This window comes from Eublepharis macularius, chromosome 5, assembly GCF_028583425.1.
Source record: "Eublepharis macularius isolate TG4126 chromosome 5, MPM_Emac_v1.0, whole genome shotgun sequence".
Taxonomy (NCBI): Eukaryota; Metazoa; Chordata; class Lepidosauria; order Squamata; family Eublepharidae; genus Eublepharis; species Eublepharis macularius.
This window is the reverse complement of record NC_072794.1, coordinates 58,829,332-58,845,314: the sequence shown is the minus strand read 5'-3', so window position 1 is coordinate 58,845,314 and position 15,983 is coordinate 58,829,332. Positions and strand designations below refer to the sequence as shown.

The following is a 15,983-nucleotide window of genomic DNA, read 5'->3' as shown; positions in this document are numbered from 1 at the left end:
AAGGCTGCCGTGTGGGCGGGGCATATTCTTGGAGCCTCGTTTCTGCCGGCTCCTCCTCTTTCCCGAGTCTTTGCTACTCTTCGCTCCGCCCCCTCGCTCGTTCCACCCAATCAGCTGCCAGTTCCGTTGTGCCCGGCCGGGACCGACAACTCCTGACTCTTCCCCTTTCACCGCTGCCGCCGCCTTGGCAGCAGCTTCTGAAGGAAGGAAACGCGGCGGCGGGTGGGCGCCGCCGCCGGCAACGCCCCCCTCCCGCCTTCCTCTGCCCGAGCTCAGCTGAAGATGAACATTATGGATTTCAACGTGAAGAAACTGGCGGCTGACGCCGGCACATTCCTCAGCCGCGCGGTGCAGGTAATCGCGGAGGGGCAGAAGAAGCGAAGAGAGTAGGGGCGGCGGCTGAAGAGACCCGCCGTGGCCCGACGAAGCGGCTCGTCTCGCTGAGCCTCAGGAGGGCGGCTCCCTTCCCCTCCCCCACTCCAGTATCTCGAGGGGAGGGGGATTCGGGGGCTGTTGGGGCGCGCGCGTTCGATGGCTCCTCGCGGCCCGCTGGTGCCCGCGCCGCTCCTTGCGCTGCGCGAGTTTGAGGCGGCCCGCCCGGCTGATAGGTGGCGCCGAGGCAAGAGAGCCTGGCCAGGCCGAGCCTCCTCCGCTCGTGGCACTCCCCGGCCGTGTGAATTTGCGGTGCCTCCCTCGAAGCAGGAGGAGAAGAGGAGAGAACGGTTCTGTCCGGTTGCCCTCGTCTTCAGAGGCCGCAAGCCGGCTGTCCTCACTGCGCCTGGGCTGGTGGTGGGTGCGACTAACCTGGCCGCAGCTGCCTTGTTGTCCGCCACCGGCCTTGAGCTATTATGCAACATCTCCCTTCTCTGCCCTCCCCCGCCCGAGAGGCGCAGTTTTGGTCAAAGTGGCGGACTTTGTTTAAAGTTTGAAGCACACGCCCGTCTCCCCGAGTGATCGCATGCCGCGCAACAGGTGTGGCTGTCTCGTCTCCCTAGCTTAAAGCTAAAAAAAAAAAAAAAGGAAAAAAGTGCCCTTTCTAGATCTGTTCATACGGAAGGCGTGAAAGCTAGAAGTTTTCGGCTGCAGCCCTAAAAAGGGTTACTTACAATGATGCGATTCCAGAAAGAGGCCCACCCCGTGTCTCCCTTTAATCTAGTTTTAAAAAAACGAAGCAGAGGGATTTTACAGCTATCGACAAGCTGAAATATAAATGGTCTTTTTGTTTTTGTTCACAACTGAAACGATCTTTTAAAGTAGGGCACCCAAGGGTATGGTTATATCTGTGTACTCCCTTAAAAAGGTTGCTGATTATTTTAGTACTACTTGGGTATTTTTGGCTAGCAGTCCTTCACGTTCTCTGCTATCAGTTCTAAGGAGGCCGCATAATTTGGTTTTCCTTTCATTATGCTTCCAATATTGTGGATTCATTTCTTTCCACAGAATGAGTGTGGTAGAAATTAGACTATGTTTTCCAGACTGTTGTAGCATCTGTTGCGCTTAGCGTATTTGGGTATGGGTGTGTGTATTTTAGTCTTTAAGCAAGATCCCTCAGTGGTATTTTTACTTTTGACAAGGTTTAGCTGCAAATTTAATCCTGGTTTACAGTTCAGAAAAAAAGCTAACTTAAGGCACCTGAATGTTACATGTTAGAGTAAATTGGAGTAAAGCCAACAATATCTTAAAGACTTTGAGGCTGTGGGGAGTATGTGTTTACCTCACAACTTGTTCCTGCTGTTTGAATGTTGCCTAAATTGTGCTGCAGATCTGATACTGTTCAACAAACTGCTTTTTAAACTGAGAAGTGTTGCATAATCAATAGTGATATAGTAGGGGATAAGCCATTTTTAAAGAGCCCCTAAACCCTACTGTCCTAATATAAGCACCCTGTCCTGGACTGAAAGGAAGAACAGAATTGAATATTGTTCCAATTAGATGCATCTTTAACACTTGAGGAAACATAGAAAACAAATTTTAAAGTTACCTACTATTTTATTTTAGTAAAAAATCAGTATCACTTAATCACTGTTTCAGAGACTACATTGTTCCTTCCCTATCCCTCCTCTTTTCCAAGTGGTGTATTTCTACATCTCCTGTGCTTCATGGCACTGTAGAGAAGACAAGGCAAGCTATCTTATATTTAATAAACACTATGATGCAAATCTTATAACACTGACTATGATTTACTTCATATGCAAGCAACTGAATGTATTATTTTATCTGGTATTGGCCTAATTTCAAATAGACATATATTGCTTTGGTCTGAGTTCATTTGTTTAACTGGATTTCTAACTAAGATCCATAAATGAGTCAAACAAATAGGTCATTTTTTTAACCACAATTTCCTGTCAGCTGCTCTTCACCAGCTTCCTGTATAACCATCCTTTAAAAAGCAGCTGGAATGGGTAGCTGTGCAGTAGATGCTGAAACTTTTACAATCAATCATACAGTATTTTGAGAAGTCTAAAGAGGTCAATTTCTCCCCCTCCTTCCATAGTGAGGTCTGCTGTGGGCTTTATCTGCTCATCTTAAGGACTTTGGTAGTCAGTAATTATTATTGTTAGTATCCCTGGTCCTTTGAAGGAGATATGTCTCTCGTAGCAAACTGCATTCAGATCAGTCTTTAACTGTAAAAAAGCAAAGGAAAGCACACAGAATAAAGTTTGGCTATATTAGCATCCCTTTGGTTTGTGGAACTTGCTTCTTAAAGATGTATTGTTTTTCTCTCCAGTAAGGTAAAAATCTCGTTAGCAGCAATATGAGTATATATTACTAAGAGATTTTATTTTTAACCACTGTAGTTTACTGAAGAGAAGCTTGGTCAAGCAGAGAAGACTGAATTTGATGCTCACTTAGAAAACCTTCTCAGCAAAGCAGAATGCACTAAACATTGGACAGAAAAAATTATGAAGCAGACAGAAGTTTTGTTACAACCAAATCCAAGTAGGAATTAATATGTGTTTCTTCTACCATTTTACAAGTTTGTTTATTGTTTTGCAAAAGGGTACAATGGGGTTTTTCTGTTGGCTGTAGCATGGCTTGTGTTTGTGGATCCTTGCATTCTGCAGTAAGCAGTGAAACCTGATTGCATGTGTAATGTACTGGTTCATTGTTGCTTTGTTGTATTATCATTTTATCACTTAACAAATGAAAGCTCTATATGACTATGCAGTTTCAAAATAAAGGGATTTTAACGGATTTGATGTTGCTCACTATAATACTAAAACGAACAAGCAAATCCTTTTAAGTGAACCAGAATAATGAAGACATTGGTAGTGGGATTACCTTTCTGATGATTCAAGCCAGGGAAGGGAAAGAAATGTGAACAAATCCTGATTCTTCCTTCATCAATAAACCCCTATTACATTTTTATTCCACCTTGCTTTCAAAAAAGCTCATCGAAGGGCATATTGTTTTCACCTCCATTTTATTCTCAGCTTGTGAGGTAGGTTAGGGAGAGAGTGTCACTGACCCAGTTTATTTCATGGCTGAAGCTGGCATTTAAACACCAGTTAAAGCCCACTACAGTCTAATCTATGACTACAGTATGATGTGAAGGTTGAAGTGATGGACAGGTATCTGGGAGAAGCAGGTTCAGTTCTCCACCGCCATGGAAGCTTGCTGGGTGACATTGAGCCAGTCACATACTCTTAGCCTAACCTGCCTCACAGGGTTATTATTAGGAAGGAAAAAGGGAGAATTATGTAAGCCACTTTGGAGCTCCATTACAGAGAAAGGTGAGATATAAATGAAGTAAAATAATAAATAAAAATTATATTACACTGGTGCTCTCAAAGCCAGAGAGCTGCTTCAGTTCTATAAGCTAAGTTAAAATACCAAAATGCTTTAAATTCTGAAGCTAAGTCTCAGTGGGTTTTTTTACTTGTTTTCAGCAATTTGATTAGTATGTTTGAGGAATTATGGAATTAGTGAGACTTCTGTAGATACAGAAAATGCTGACTGAGCAAACAAGAATATTATCTTACTAACAGTGCAATCCTATGGAGAGTTACACCAGTCTAAGCCAATTGAAGTCAATGGCCTTAGACTGGAGTAACTCTCCATAGGATTGCACTGTAAGAGTATAAAACATATGGGATGCATATGAAAACAATAACATCTACACTTAAACCTTTCGTTATGTTTCGTTTTTGATCTCTAAAAAGAGATTGTGATACTACTTAACATCACTACTTTTTCACTGTGTGGCAGGCTGGTCTGTTCAGGATCTGGGTTTTTTTTTTTTTGAATTACACCTTAATTTGAATCTATCTTGGAGACAATTTGTGGGCTTTTGTAAGAAATGGTGCTTATTCTAATTTATTTCCAGTCTAAAGTGAGACATTTCCAGTATATAGAGGACACCCAGAATCATCCTGTGCTAGAAATGATTGCAATTACTAAGTAACTTTCCATTGTCTGAACACATCTCTCTTGCCAGAGCAACGTTTCATGTGCTGGTGGAAAATTCCTTCCATCAGTTTAGGCTGCACCATTGGTGGAATAGAAACATTAGATTCCACAAATTATATTCAAAGGAAGGCCTGAGAGATAGTTGGCTGATTATCTTTGTAGCTGACAGATGCATACCTGGAAAAAGTATAATAAGTAATGGGCATTGTCCTACAATTTGAATGCAGAGGATACAGAGTTTTCCTATGTTCTTCTGCCATAGTTTCTGATCATTGGAAGGAGGATCTTGGGGACACAGGATCCAGGCAGAGAAACTTGAAAATGTTTTAAATAAACAGCTGTGAGGGTTGGTAGGCTGAAGTCAGGAAGTACAAGGGGTTGAAATTGCCCCTTGGCTCTGTGAAGCTGTACTTGTGAAGAGGTAAAGGTCCCCTGTGCAAGCACTGAGTCATTACTGACCCATGGAGGAATGTCGCATCATGACGTTTTCTCGGCAGACTTTTGTTAGGGATGGTTTGCCATTGCCTCCCCCAGTCATCTACACTTTACCCCCAGGAAACTGGGTACTCATTTAGCGACCTAGGAAGGATGGAAGGCTGAGTCAGCCTTGAGCCAGTTATCTGAACCAAGCCTCCGCCAGGATCGAACTCAAGTTGTGAGCAGACCTTGGACTGCAGTACTGCAGTTTACCACTCTGCGCCATGGGGCTCCTTGCACTTTTGAAGGAGGAGCAAATTCAACTCCTTGTTCTTCCTCAGTTCAGCCCCCCGTTCGCCCACCCGCCCCATGGCGCTTCCTCCATGAACTAAGACAAGTGAGCTGATAGCAGGAGTGGCTGGGATGAGGATGTAGAGAAGGAATGGGGTAGATTTACCTGCTCATTAACTCATGTGGAAACATGGAGCAGTCTATACTGACTCAGACATTTGTTCTATTATTGTCTAATCTAAGTGGCAGTCATGCTATTAAATATTCTACCGAGCAATATTACAAAAGAACTTGGTGGACTTTTTAAGTAAATGGTGACAGCTGTGAGAGTACTATATGCTGCAAAATGGAAGACAGAATCTTGTTCAGATATGTCTGAGTGAATGGATAAAGTATATGAATATGCATCGATGGCCAAATTCTTATGTGCATTACAGACCAATATTGGAATTCCAGAAAAAATGGAAAGACTTCTTCGACTATGTAGCTCAAAGTTAAGAAAAATTAAGACTAAATATGGAAATAGATTAATTATAAAATAGAGACCTTAAAATATTGAATATAAAATATGAAATAAATGACTGACTAAAGATCATTGATATGAAATTTTAGGTCTAAGTAATTAAGGAGAGGGAGAGGAGAAACATTCCATAATTTATCACATATTCTGGATATATTTTTCTGTTGCAGTTCAGATTTAGCATTCTGTATTTTGTATAAGTTTATATGCATTTTCTATTGTTACCTGTATTTTTCTTTTCAAATAAAATTCTAATTTTTTTTTTTAAAAAAATGTTAAGTGGAGATTTTTCATATCATCCACTACTTGTCTTTTTACTTTGAGCTGCTGGGTATTGAACTAGGATCTTCTGCATGTGAAGCAGGTGCTCTGGTATTTAGCCACAGCTCCTTGTTAATACTCTGTCACTGGTATGCGATAATCAAATCTTACTGCTTGTCATTAAGAAACTAGTGTCTTGCACTCCGTTGGACTTATAAAATTGAAGTAACAGTGAAATACCTCATAAGGGTGCAGAGTTGAATAAGTGATAATGCAAATCACACTACAGATTGAAAGTTCCTGGAGATAGGTTCAACCAGATCAGTTTGAAGCTAATATGTGATACGGTGCCATTGATTTCCATTTTCTGTTGGCTGCATTTCTGACATAAGTAAAGCTTTTTTCTTTCATTAAATGCAATTGTTATTTAGTTGAGGATATTACCTAATGTGTTAACATGAGTTGTTAATCCATGGGGTAAACTGATAACGAATCATGTGATGTTATAGGGTTGATCTTTGTAATTGCTTTGTTGTATTACAGTTAATGTCATTCTAGCCTTAGAAATCCGTTAACTATGATGATTCAACTCTTGGCCCTATTGCATCTGGCTGTTACTAGAAAACAAGTTTCCTTTTTTGTCAATTCATGATACTTATGTGTACTTTAAAGACTAGAATAGTACCTTTCATATAAATCTGCTTAGGCCTGGTCTGCACACACAGCAGAGTTATGTGCTAGAATATTGTGACAGTGCAGTGAACTACTCCATTTCAGATTGCAGGGTAAGGAATCACATTTTTGAATGTTTCCCTATATTAAAACCCTCTGCAAGCAGAAAAACAACATAGTAGATAAAGAACTGGAATACAATCTTTTCTCCTTATGCTAGTTTCTGTTTGCCAGAAGTCATATTCTGTGGGTGAACATTCAAAAGTGATATTCTAATCTGTAATTTGGTATGGTACAGTCTATTTCACACCTTCTCCTGCTCTATGTAGTCGTCTTGGTTTCTGCCTCCATTGCTGCAGGAATAGCAACGTGAAGGATTAATGCAAAGGATGTGTTTAGTATTAGAATAGTTAGGAGGAACTAAGAGCCTATGTTGTAGTTGTTGCACAGAAACAGCTTGAAATGACCTCATGACTCCTCCCCACTGCTGTAATGTGCAGAAAGTGTTATATAGAATTGTTTTCAAGTGGTCTCTGTTCTGTAATGTACACAGTAGGGGTGTGTGCTTCGGGTTCCCGGTTGGAAAAAACCCGAACCGGCCCCGATTTGTAAAGATTCGGTATTTCCGGGGCCAGTATGATGGGTCCGATTCAGAAATACTGAATCAAAGCTTTCTGAAGCGATTTGGGTCGCTTCAGGAAGCTTCGGGGCCTTTTAAAACGGTTCCCTCCCACCACCACTCGACTTACCTGGGACATCCTGGCACAGGCGGTGGAGGTGCCGGTTGCGGCCTTTCCTGCTGCCCTGCTGGTGATGGTGGAGGTGCCAGCTGCGGTCTTCCCCGCCACCCAGCTGGCCACTGCAGAGGCGGAAGCAGTGGCGTGGGTGGTGGAGGTGCCAGCTGCAGCCTTCCCCACTGCCCAGCTGGCTGCTATGGAGGCGGAAGTGGCAGTACAGGCGGCAGAGGTGCTGTTTCCAGCTTTCCCCGCTGCTCTGCTGGTCACTGCGGCGGTGGAGGCACCTGCTCTGGCCTTCCCTGCTGCTACGGAGGTGGAGGAAGCGGCACAGGTGGCGGAGGAGCCAGCTCCTGCCTTCAAGAAAGGTAAGTGGGGTTGGGGGAAGGGGGGCTCGGGTGGGTGGGGGGCCTCACTTCGGTATATTCCAAATCATTACGAAGCATACCGAAGTGATTCCGATAATCCGAATCTGAAGCGGCTTGCCGCTTTGGATTTTGGGTTATTCCAAATCTTTTTCCTGCTTCGGCTAAACCTGGTGCACACCCCTAGTACACAGTTCTCTGTGATTACTAGTCAGATATGTGTGCATATGATGGAGGATTTTGTAATATATTCTGATGACTGTTGGTTATTTACCACTTCCAGAGAAGTACAAATGCTTGTAAGGTCCTGTTACATCTCTGGAGTAAATGAGTTCAGATGTGAACGCTCACTACCTCTGACTCGTTTTGTATTACACAAGCAGTCAATGGAGTATTTTATTTAAATGTATAGGGGTGAAGCATATTTTTGAAGCAGCTACATCATCTGCAGTTAGTATTCTGAAATGCTGATGTGACAGAAGGCATATGTAGTCTGTAGAATATTTATTGATCGTTGGGAACTGCTGCTTAAAACTGCTGAGCAGTTATGATGGATGGAAGATTTAGAGACAGTTTGTTTTGGATATTAGAAGAGAGGCTATAACATACCTTTTGGAAAAATGTAATTAAGTATATGTGTAGTCAAATTTAAATCAAGGTGGCAATGTTTTTTTAAAAAATCCGATTGTTATACAAAAAGTCCTCTGCCAGGATTGTCCCTGGCCCTCTGCTGACATCATCTTAGTGGCCCTGATCTAATGAAATTTATTTTAGAACATGAACACTTCGATGATAGTAGAAACACTTGAAATTTTGACTCTCAGAGTTGCTACACTGGTTTGATGTAGTGGTTTAGCTAACTTGAAGAATTGGTTTGCAAGTGCATTAAAAAAGTGGTTACAGTGGTGGCTGCTACAATTGCATTAGTTTGTTAGAAGAAGGAAGTTTTAACTGCTGCTTTGGTTTAAAAATGTAGGGTATAGTTTTGTACTTGTTTATCTTGGTCTCTTCCAGAACGGTTCAAAGAAAAAGACTGTATTGTGGTGTGTGTGTGTGGGGGGGGGGGATCACATCTAAATTCCGTGCATGAAAACACAGCTTCTCCCTCTTTAAGCAACATAAAATGCCCCATGAAACATTGCACCCTGAGGAAACAGAGACTCCCAGGAACAAGATGAGAGGGGATTTGGAGGTCTGCTGCAGGAAGGGAGGTTATCTTCTCCCAGTGTGTGTGTATCTTTTGAATGGGATCCAACCCATTGTGCAGTATCTCTTAATCAGAAGATTGGGTTTTTAATTGACAATATACTAAATGACTAGAGCAAGTGATTTTGGGTTCCATTACTATGCTTTAACATGCCACAGTTATACCTATCTAATATCCTCCCTTTTGCATAATTTTCTGTAAAATTGCTGGTATTTTTTATACTTGGCTTTCTATGATTTGCCTAGTTAAAATGCTATTACCAAATATAATACCTTGCAATGTTTCAGCTTGTTTTTCTTTGTTTCCCTTGAAATGTCCTGTGACTTAAAATAGCTCTTTTAAATTGATCACTGATTAATGATGTTGGTTGGTATGCCCTCTTTTGGCAGATGCTAGAATAGAAGAGTTTGTCTATGAGAAGTTAGACCGCAAAGTGCCAAGTCGTGTGAATAACCCAGAATTACTGGGTCAGTATATGGTCGATTCTGGCACTGAGTTTGGTCCAGGAACAGCATATGGTAAGTGAGAGCTAGTTTTTTGTACAATATTGAGATTCAGTCCTAAGCATGTTTGTGTAGTCACAATCTGCATTGATAGTGGTGAAACCTGTTTTCAGGTAAGCATGGATAAAATTATAGCCTAGAAGCTCTATTCATAGTGAATAGAAGCTCTACTAGAAGATCTAGTGATATGATAGTTCTTGCCTACTGTAAGGACTGTTAGTGATCCAGTGTGCTATTTTTCAGTATTCAGTAATACAAGCCTACTATATAAAAGGCTAACCATGTTCCTGACAACTCACTTCCTACCCTGGTGCACCTCTAGAGGCGCTGCCATAGAGGGAATCCCAGATGAGGCAGCCCGTTCCTCCAGAGTGTGCGCCATGGTGGGAGGCCCAGGCCAGGATCAGGTGCGGAGCAGGCGGCAATGCCTAGCCCCTGCCTTCTCCTAGCTGGGATCAGGAGCGGAACAAGTGGCAATGCCCGCCCCCCTGCTTTCTCCCAGCTGTGATCAGGAGCAAAGCGGGCCGCAATGCCTGCCCACTGCCTTCACCTAGCTGAGATCAAACTTGGAGCAGGCGGCAATACCCACCCTCCTTCACCTGGCCAGGATCAGGCGCAGAGTACGCAGCAATGCCTCCCCCACTTCACCTGGCTGAAATCAGGTGCAGAGCAGGAGGCAATGCCTGCCCTCCCTTCAGCCGTCCGGGATCAGGGGCAGAGCAGGTAGCAATGTCCGCCCTCTGCCTTCACCTGGCTGGGATCAGTCACTGAGGAGGAGGAGGTAATGCCCACTTGCCTGCTCTTCCCTTTTTAGAGCCCATTGTATTTTTCCCCACAACGGGCTTTGTTACTAGTATACTATATTTGGAATAGGTCTGAAAGAATAAAACTTGCTTAAGTGCAAATGCAGTACTTCAAGTACTGTGAAATCAGTAACTATTAAAAAGATAATGGTAGTCCCCTGTGCAAGCACCAAGTCATTACTGACTCATGGGGGGACGTTGCATCATGACGTTTTCTTGGCAGACTTTTTATGGGGTGATTTGCCATTGTCTTCCCCAGTCATCTAAACTTTACTCCCAGGAAACTGGGTACTCATTTTACCGACCTTGGAAGGATGGAAGGCTAACTCAACCTTGAACCAGCTATCTGAACCTGGCTTCTGCCAGGATCGAGTTCAGGTCATGAGCAGAGCTTGGGCTGCAGTACTGCAGCTTACCACTCTGTGCCATTGTTTCAGATATGAATTAGAATAGATTTTTTATAAATTAATTTATAAATAAATTAATTATAATTAATTTTTGTTTGTGTATCATTCAGCTTCTTAGTTAATGATGCCAGATTCCAGAAGGGTGGCTGTGTTAGTTTCTTGCAGCTATAACAAAAAATATCTTGTGGCACCTTAAAGTAAACATTTTAGTCTTTATTGTGTCACCACACTGGTACAGACTGCATTAGATGTTGAAAATTACTTATATTTTGTTCATTGTGAGAACAAGCCAGAACTGCTGATGCTCTCATGTTCCTTCTGTCCTCTTCTAGAACTTCAAAATTGTAGATTTCTTCGTTAGGTGTTTTTAGTGCAGCTGTAGTTTGCGGTGACATTGATTTCAGATATTTCAATCAGTTGCAGAACAGAATTCTAAACTCTTTAATCCTTGTTTGCAGGCTAGAGACAAACTACAGTGGTTGATTTAGGAGAGACATTAAACCAGGAAATCTTCTGTGTCTGGATAGCAGGGGGGGGGGGGAGAATGAACATATGAACTCAAAGATGTCTGTCACAAAGTATGGCTTTCCTATCTCTGAATGCAGACATAATTAAGTGTAATCAGGTTCCTTTTAATACTTCAGTGGTACTAACTAAAAATGCATTGCCCTTGGTAGAAAAGCCACTATGTTGTCATTTGTTTACTGATCAGATCTTAGACTTAAGTTCCTGTCATTGTAAATGGTTGGTATATATAAAACTCCTATTGGAACTTTTCCATTTCAGGAAACGCTCTCATTAAATGTGGAGAAACACAAAAACGAATTGGAGCAGCGGACAGAGAACTAATTCAGATGGCTGCAATAAACTTCCTCACTCCGCTAAGAAATTTTATAGAAGGCGATTATAAAACAATTACTGTAAGTTGAAGAATAAAGTGCTTTCTAACTGGAATTTAACTAGTCCTAAAAGCTCATGAGTCTCTGGAATATGGGGTGGTGTTTGCCAGTGAGCTTGTGGTTTTTGTGCTTCTCCCTGTTGATTAAAATTGAATCAAAGTTTGTTCTCATGTTATACTTCAAGCAATAATCTTTCTCAACTTTCACAGAAAGAACGTAAATTATTACAGAATAAAAGACTAGATTTGGATGCTGCCAAAACCAGACTGAAAAAGGCAAAGGTAGCAGAAGCGCGAGCTGCAGTAAGTAAGATCTCATTCTAAACATTCAATATATATTTGGCTTTCTATCTAGAACTGGATTTTGATCACTTTGAAAGCCACCTTATGTTCTTTAACTAAAATATCCTAGTACATTTAAATCATGAAAACATGATAATTAAGGAACCCTTAAATATGCGTGTTATGTGCTGTCAAGTTGCTTCCGAATTATAGTGACTCTCCATTAATGACCTATCATTAATGGCCCTGCTCAGGTCTTGCAGATGAAAGGCTGTGGCTTCCTTTGAGCCAATCCATCTCATGTTGGGATTTCCTAGTGTTATTGTCTTTTCCAGTGAGCCTTGTCTTCTCATGATGTAACCAAAGTATGATTTCTTCAGTTATTTTAGTTTTTAGGAAGAATTCAGGCTTATTTGTCTTTTTGATGGTTCGTGGTATCTGTAAAACTCTCCACCAGCACCACATTTCAAATGAATGATGGTCTTAAATACATCAGCCTTCAAAACAATATGTTGCTTCTACACTTTCCCATACTTATGTATAACTTGTGGCACTCTGGTAGTCTTAATGGAGAAACTCCTCATTTTCAGTTTGTAAAAGCTTCTTCTTATGGAATTATTCTTGCCGTGGGGAAAAGTGTATAGGTCTGTGCGTTGTGCCTATTCATTGTGGTGTCTGGTTGTGCGTGTGGCTCATTATCCTGTAAACACAGTCCTGCAGGCTACATTTGCAGCTCCATATTGTAGCTTTTTGGCAACTTGCTTATGGGACTTGTCCAGTGAAGAAAGCTGACAAGTTTTGTTGATGTAAAACAAAGTGCAAGGAATTGAACATATAGTTGTGCAAACTACTTGAAGGTTGTATTAAAAGGATTTTAACTTCTTATTCATTTAGATCCTTACTCATCTAGCCACTATACGTGTGTTCAAAGGCCAGTAAGGTTTCTTGTAGTATAGACTAAATTAATCTGATAGTTTTGGATATTTTACGTGGTGGATAAAACAGAATTCTCCAGTTTTTTATTATAGATGATTATGCCGAATGCCTTAATATTTTATTAATTCTCAGTCTCTGTCCTAAATTGATCTGTTGTGATACATGAATATGTAGAATATTTAAGGCTTTTTGACTGAGGCTTTGTTTCACATTGTTCTAGAGACAGAGACATGCCTATATACGAAGTATAGTTGTTAGACTATATAGACCTAGTTGGTTGGATCTTAAATCTTTTTCCACTTGTTCAAGGAGCAATTCCACTTTCACAAGATTTTTTTTGCCAATTCTCCACTGTAGTCTATTCTGTTTCCAGTTGTCCCCTTATACTGTATTTTGTGGGCACAAAAGGCTGCAGCAAGAAGGGGGGAAACATGTGTTCCACAAATGCAGCTCCATTCATGGTATTTAGGATATTATTGTTTCTGTCCGCTGACACCACAACTTAACAATGTTTGTATTGATCTAAATATTAAGCTAATATTGGTCTCATTTTCTGTGCAACTCAGCTGTGAGACCATCCTTGTGTTTTGTAATTTGCTTCACAGTATAACACAGCTTTTGTCTTTATGTACTTTAAGCAACTAAACCTGTCTCCACCTGAAGAAAATAACATTATGGTAAATGTCTCTTACATGCTCAACTTGCTGCATGTAAAATGGCTAAAGGTTTGTTGGCCTTTTGTCTTCATAACTTTTGGTTAAGTGTTTCCTCTTGCTTTCCTACTTTATTTTGCATATTCAAATACATGGAATGAAGGACTAGATCAAATTATGCAAATTTTGTTTCAGATGAACTTAAGTTGTCGAGGAATAAAGCTAATATTGGACTAAATGGTTTTATTACTTTAGCCAGAAGAACATGAGCCTAGCACATCTAGGGAATTGTATAGTACTTAACTTCCAAACAAAATCAATGAATGTTTTTTCTGGTTGGTAGCTTAGGTTATCTAGAACAATTTTTATTTAATCAATTTTATCCTGTTTTTCTTTCCTTCAAGAAACAGTGTAAAAAGTTCTCTCCCCTCAATTTAATCCTTACAACAACCCTGTGTGTTAGGTTAGCTTGAGATAGAGACTGGCTGTCTCAGTCATTTATGGGAGAGCAGGGATTTAAAAAATGAGTTCTTCTCATTACTGGTTTAACATTAACCTTTACTGTACTGGAGTAACTGAAACTGTTCTACAGAACATTCTGTTTGAGGATGTTTGCAGAGCACTTAGCACAATGGTCTGTTTCTAATTGGAACCTAAAGGCCAGAGGTATCTTGCTTACCCATCTAAGATAAAGGCCGTCTTCTTGTTTGGAATAAACAGTTCGACATTCAGTAAAATTGCCCTCTGCTCTGTTGCTACTGTGAATATTTCACATGAACATATGCTTTGTTTACTATTTACAATTCCTAAATTTCATACTTCAAAGTTTTCCAGAAATACCATCTACTAAAGTTGAGAAATTATTCTTTGATGTACTGTTTCATCAAACAAGCTTTAGAACTGTTGCTCCAATATAGTTAATAGTTAAAACTTCTGAGTTGCTTTTTGAAGGTCTCTGATTTTGGGATCTCTCCTTTCCTAAAGACAATATAGCAAAAAATTCTTAAAACCAGTATGTGTAAATGCTGCATAAGTATGTTTGTTTTTCTCTTCCACTCCTGTACTGTAAGAGAAATTCCTACTCCTTTTGTTGGAATCTTTATAACAAACAGTAACAGTGGCTTGGATCCATCAAACTTTGAATGGGAGAGGCTTCTGCTGCCTTTTCTTTTAACTGCCTCATCCAGAGCCTCCTGGGAAAAAAGAGTGGGGATGTGGGAGCTTCTGGAAAGGAAAGGAACACAGCTGAAGGGGTAATTCACAGGGGTTCCCCACACTTCTTAGGCTATATGTGGAGCTGTTACTTATGCAGGAGCCATTCCTGAGGGTCCCTGATCCTCAGAAGTAATTTTTCAGGGCACTTAGGAAGTTGTAGTAGGAAGGGGAAGATGGCTAAGATCAAACTCTGCTCTTCACATTTCATTAGAGCCAAGCTGCTGCATGCTACATAGTAAAGTTGAGGAGGGGGGAATGTAGTTCTCTGTTTTGTGATTGGCCAAACTCTTAATTTCTGATTATACCTGAAGGCAAACATGGGTAGCAAGAGAAAACACTGATTCTTTCCACTGTCATTTGTATTTAAAGAGTTTGAATAGATTTTCATGGTACAGCATATTTTTGAAAAAATTTCATTAATTCATTTATTAATAATTGTCAAATAGTAACAGTTCTTCTAAAACTGTAGTCCTTGTATGCTGTATTTTTAGTTGTGTTCTTTTAAGCTTAGTAGCCACTTCACCTATTATGTAGGAAACTAATTGACTGTAGTGGCTTACAACTAAAGGTAACCAGAGTGAAAGAAGCCTCTTCCTGCTTTTTCTTGCAAACATGTTCTAAGGGTAACAAGGAGATAAGTTGGTTCATAAGTTTTAGCCAGCAATGAGAGCCTTTCCTGTGGCTACTTTATGTAATGAGCAAATCAGTAAATCACGGAAGTCTGACAGATTAAAATTCTTCATGCTATTGTTTCTTTACCTTTTTATGCATACAAGATTTGGGCAGAGGAAATGACGAAAGTAAGTAACCTTACTGAAGCTGTCAGTTGTAAAATAATTTGAATTCATTAAATCTTGCTTTGCCCTGTACTAGAGGACTAGTACTGTTAATCTGATGCAATTTGGAGTGGTAAACGGTAAGCAAAATTGTCTGCACAATTTGTGGATAGTTTAACTACCAACAAAGAACATGTGAGAAGATCTAAGAGAAGATGTTTGATTGCAGCAAGAACGGTTTTACAAACAGTACAGTGACTTTTAAAAAAAAGTCATACATAAAGAGTTTTTTGAGTTTGAGAGTAAAAGATCTGTGCTATATTTTAGTGGCTAAGAAAGTAGGTAAACAAACTGCCTTTTGATTAAAGAAACATCGTTTTTGGAAAAATGGCTGGGTTTAGTATTAAATATTTGCTATCCAGGCAGCTGTAAGGAAAGAGCTGTGAAGTGATTGCCAGCCTGACAAGTAGGTAGACAGTACACAACTCTAAATGTTCCTCTATGTACACTACTAGTGTATCTTTATTAGAAACATACCGTTCCTCCTAATACTCTTGTTTTCTGGTTTAGTTTGTATGGACTTTATTTTGTGTTATGTCAAGGGCTAGTTTAGCCAGTTGGGTCAATTAGCAA

The 15,983-nt window shown here is 40.5% G+C and overlaps 1 protein-coding gene across 1 annotated transcript in view; it reads left to right on the top strand.

Annotated features, from left to right (window-relative positions):
• Positions 1 to 145: 145 nt before the first annotated feature.
• SH3GLB1 (SH3 domain containing GRB2 like, endophilin B1) overlaps positions 146 to 15,983 on the top strand; it is a 38,893-nt gene continuing 23,055 nt past the window's right edge. The window contains exons 1-5 of the mRNA XM_054979064.1: positions 146 to 354; positions 2,799 to 2,940; positions 9,267 to 9,395; positions 11,377 to 11,510; positions 11,699 to 11,791. Coding sequence (XP_054835039.1) covers positions 283 to 354; positions 2,799 to 2,940; positions 9,267 to 9,395; positions 11,377 to 11,510; positions 11,699 to 11,791 — 570 coding nt within the window. The 5' untranslated portion in view covers positions 146 to 282. The remainder of the gene's footprint in view (positions 355 to 2,798; positions 2,941 to 9,266; positions 9,396 to 11,376; positions 11,511 to 11,698; positions 11,792 to 15,983) is intronic.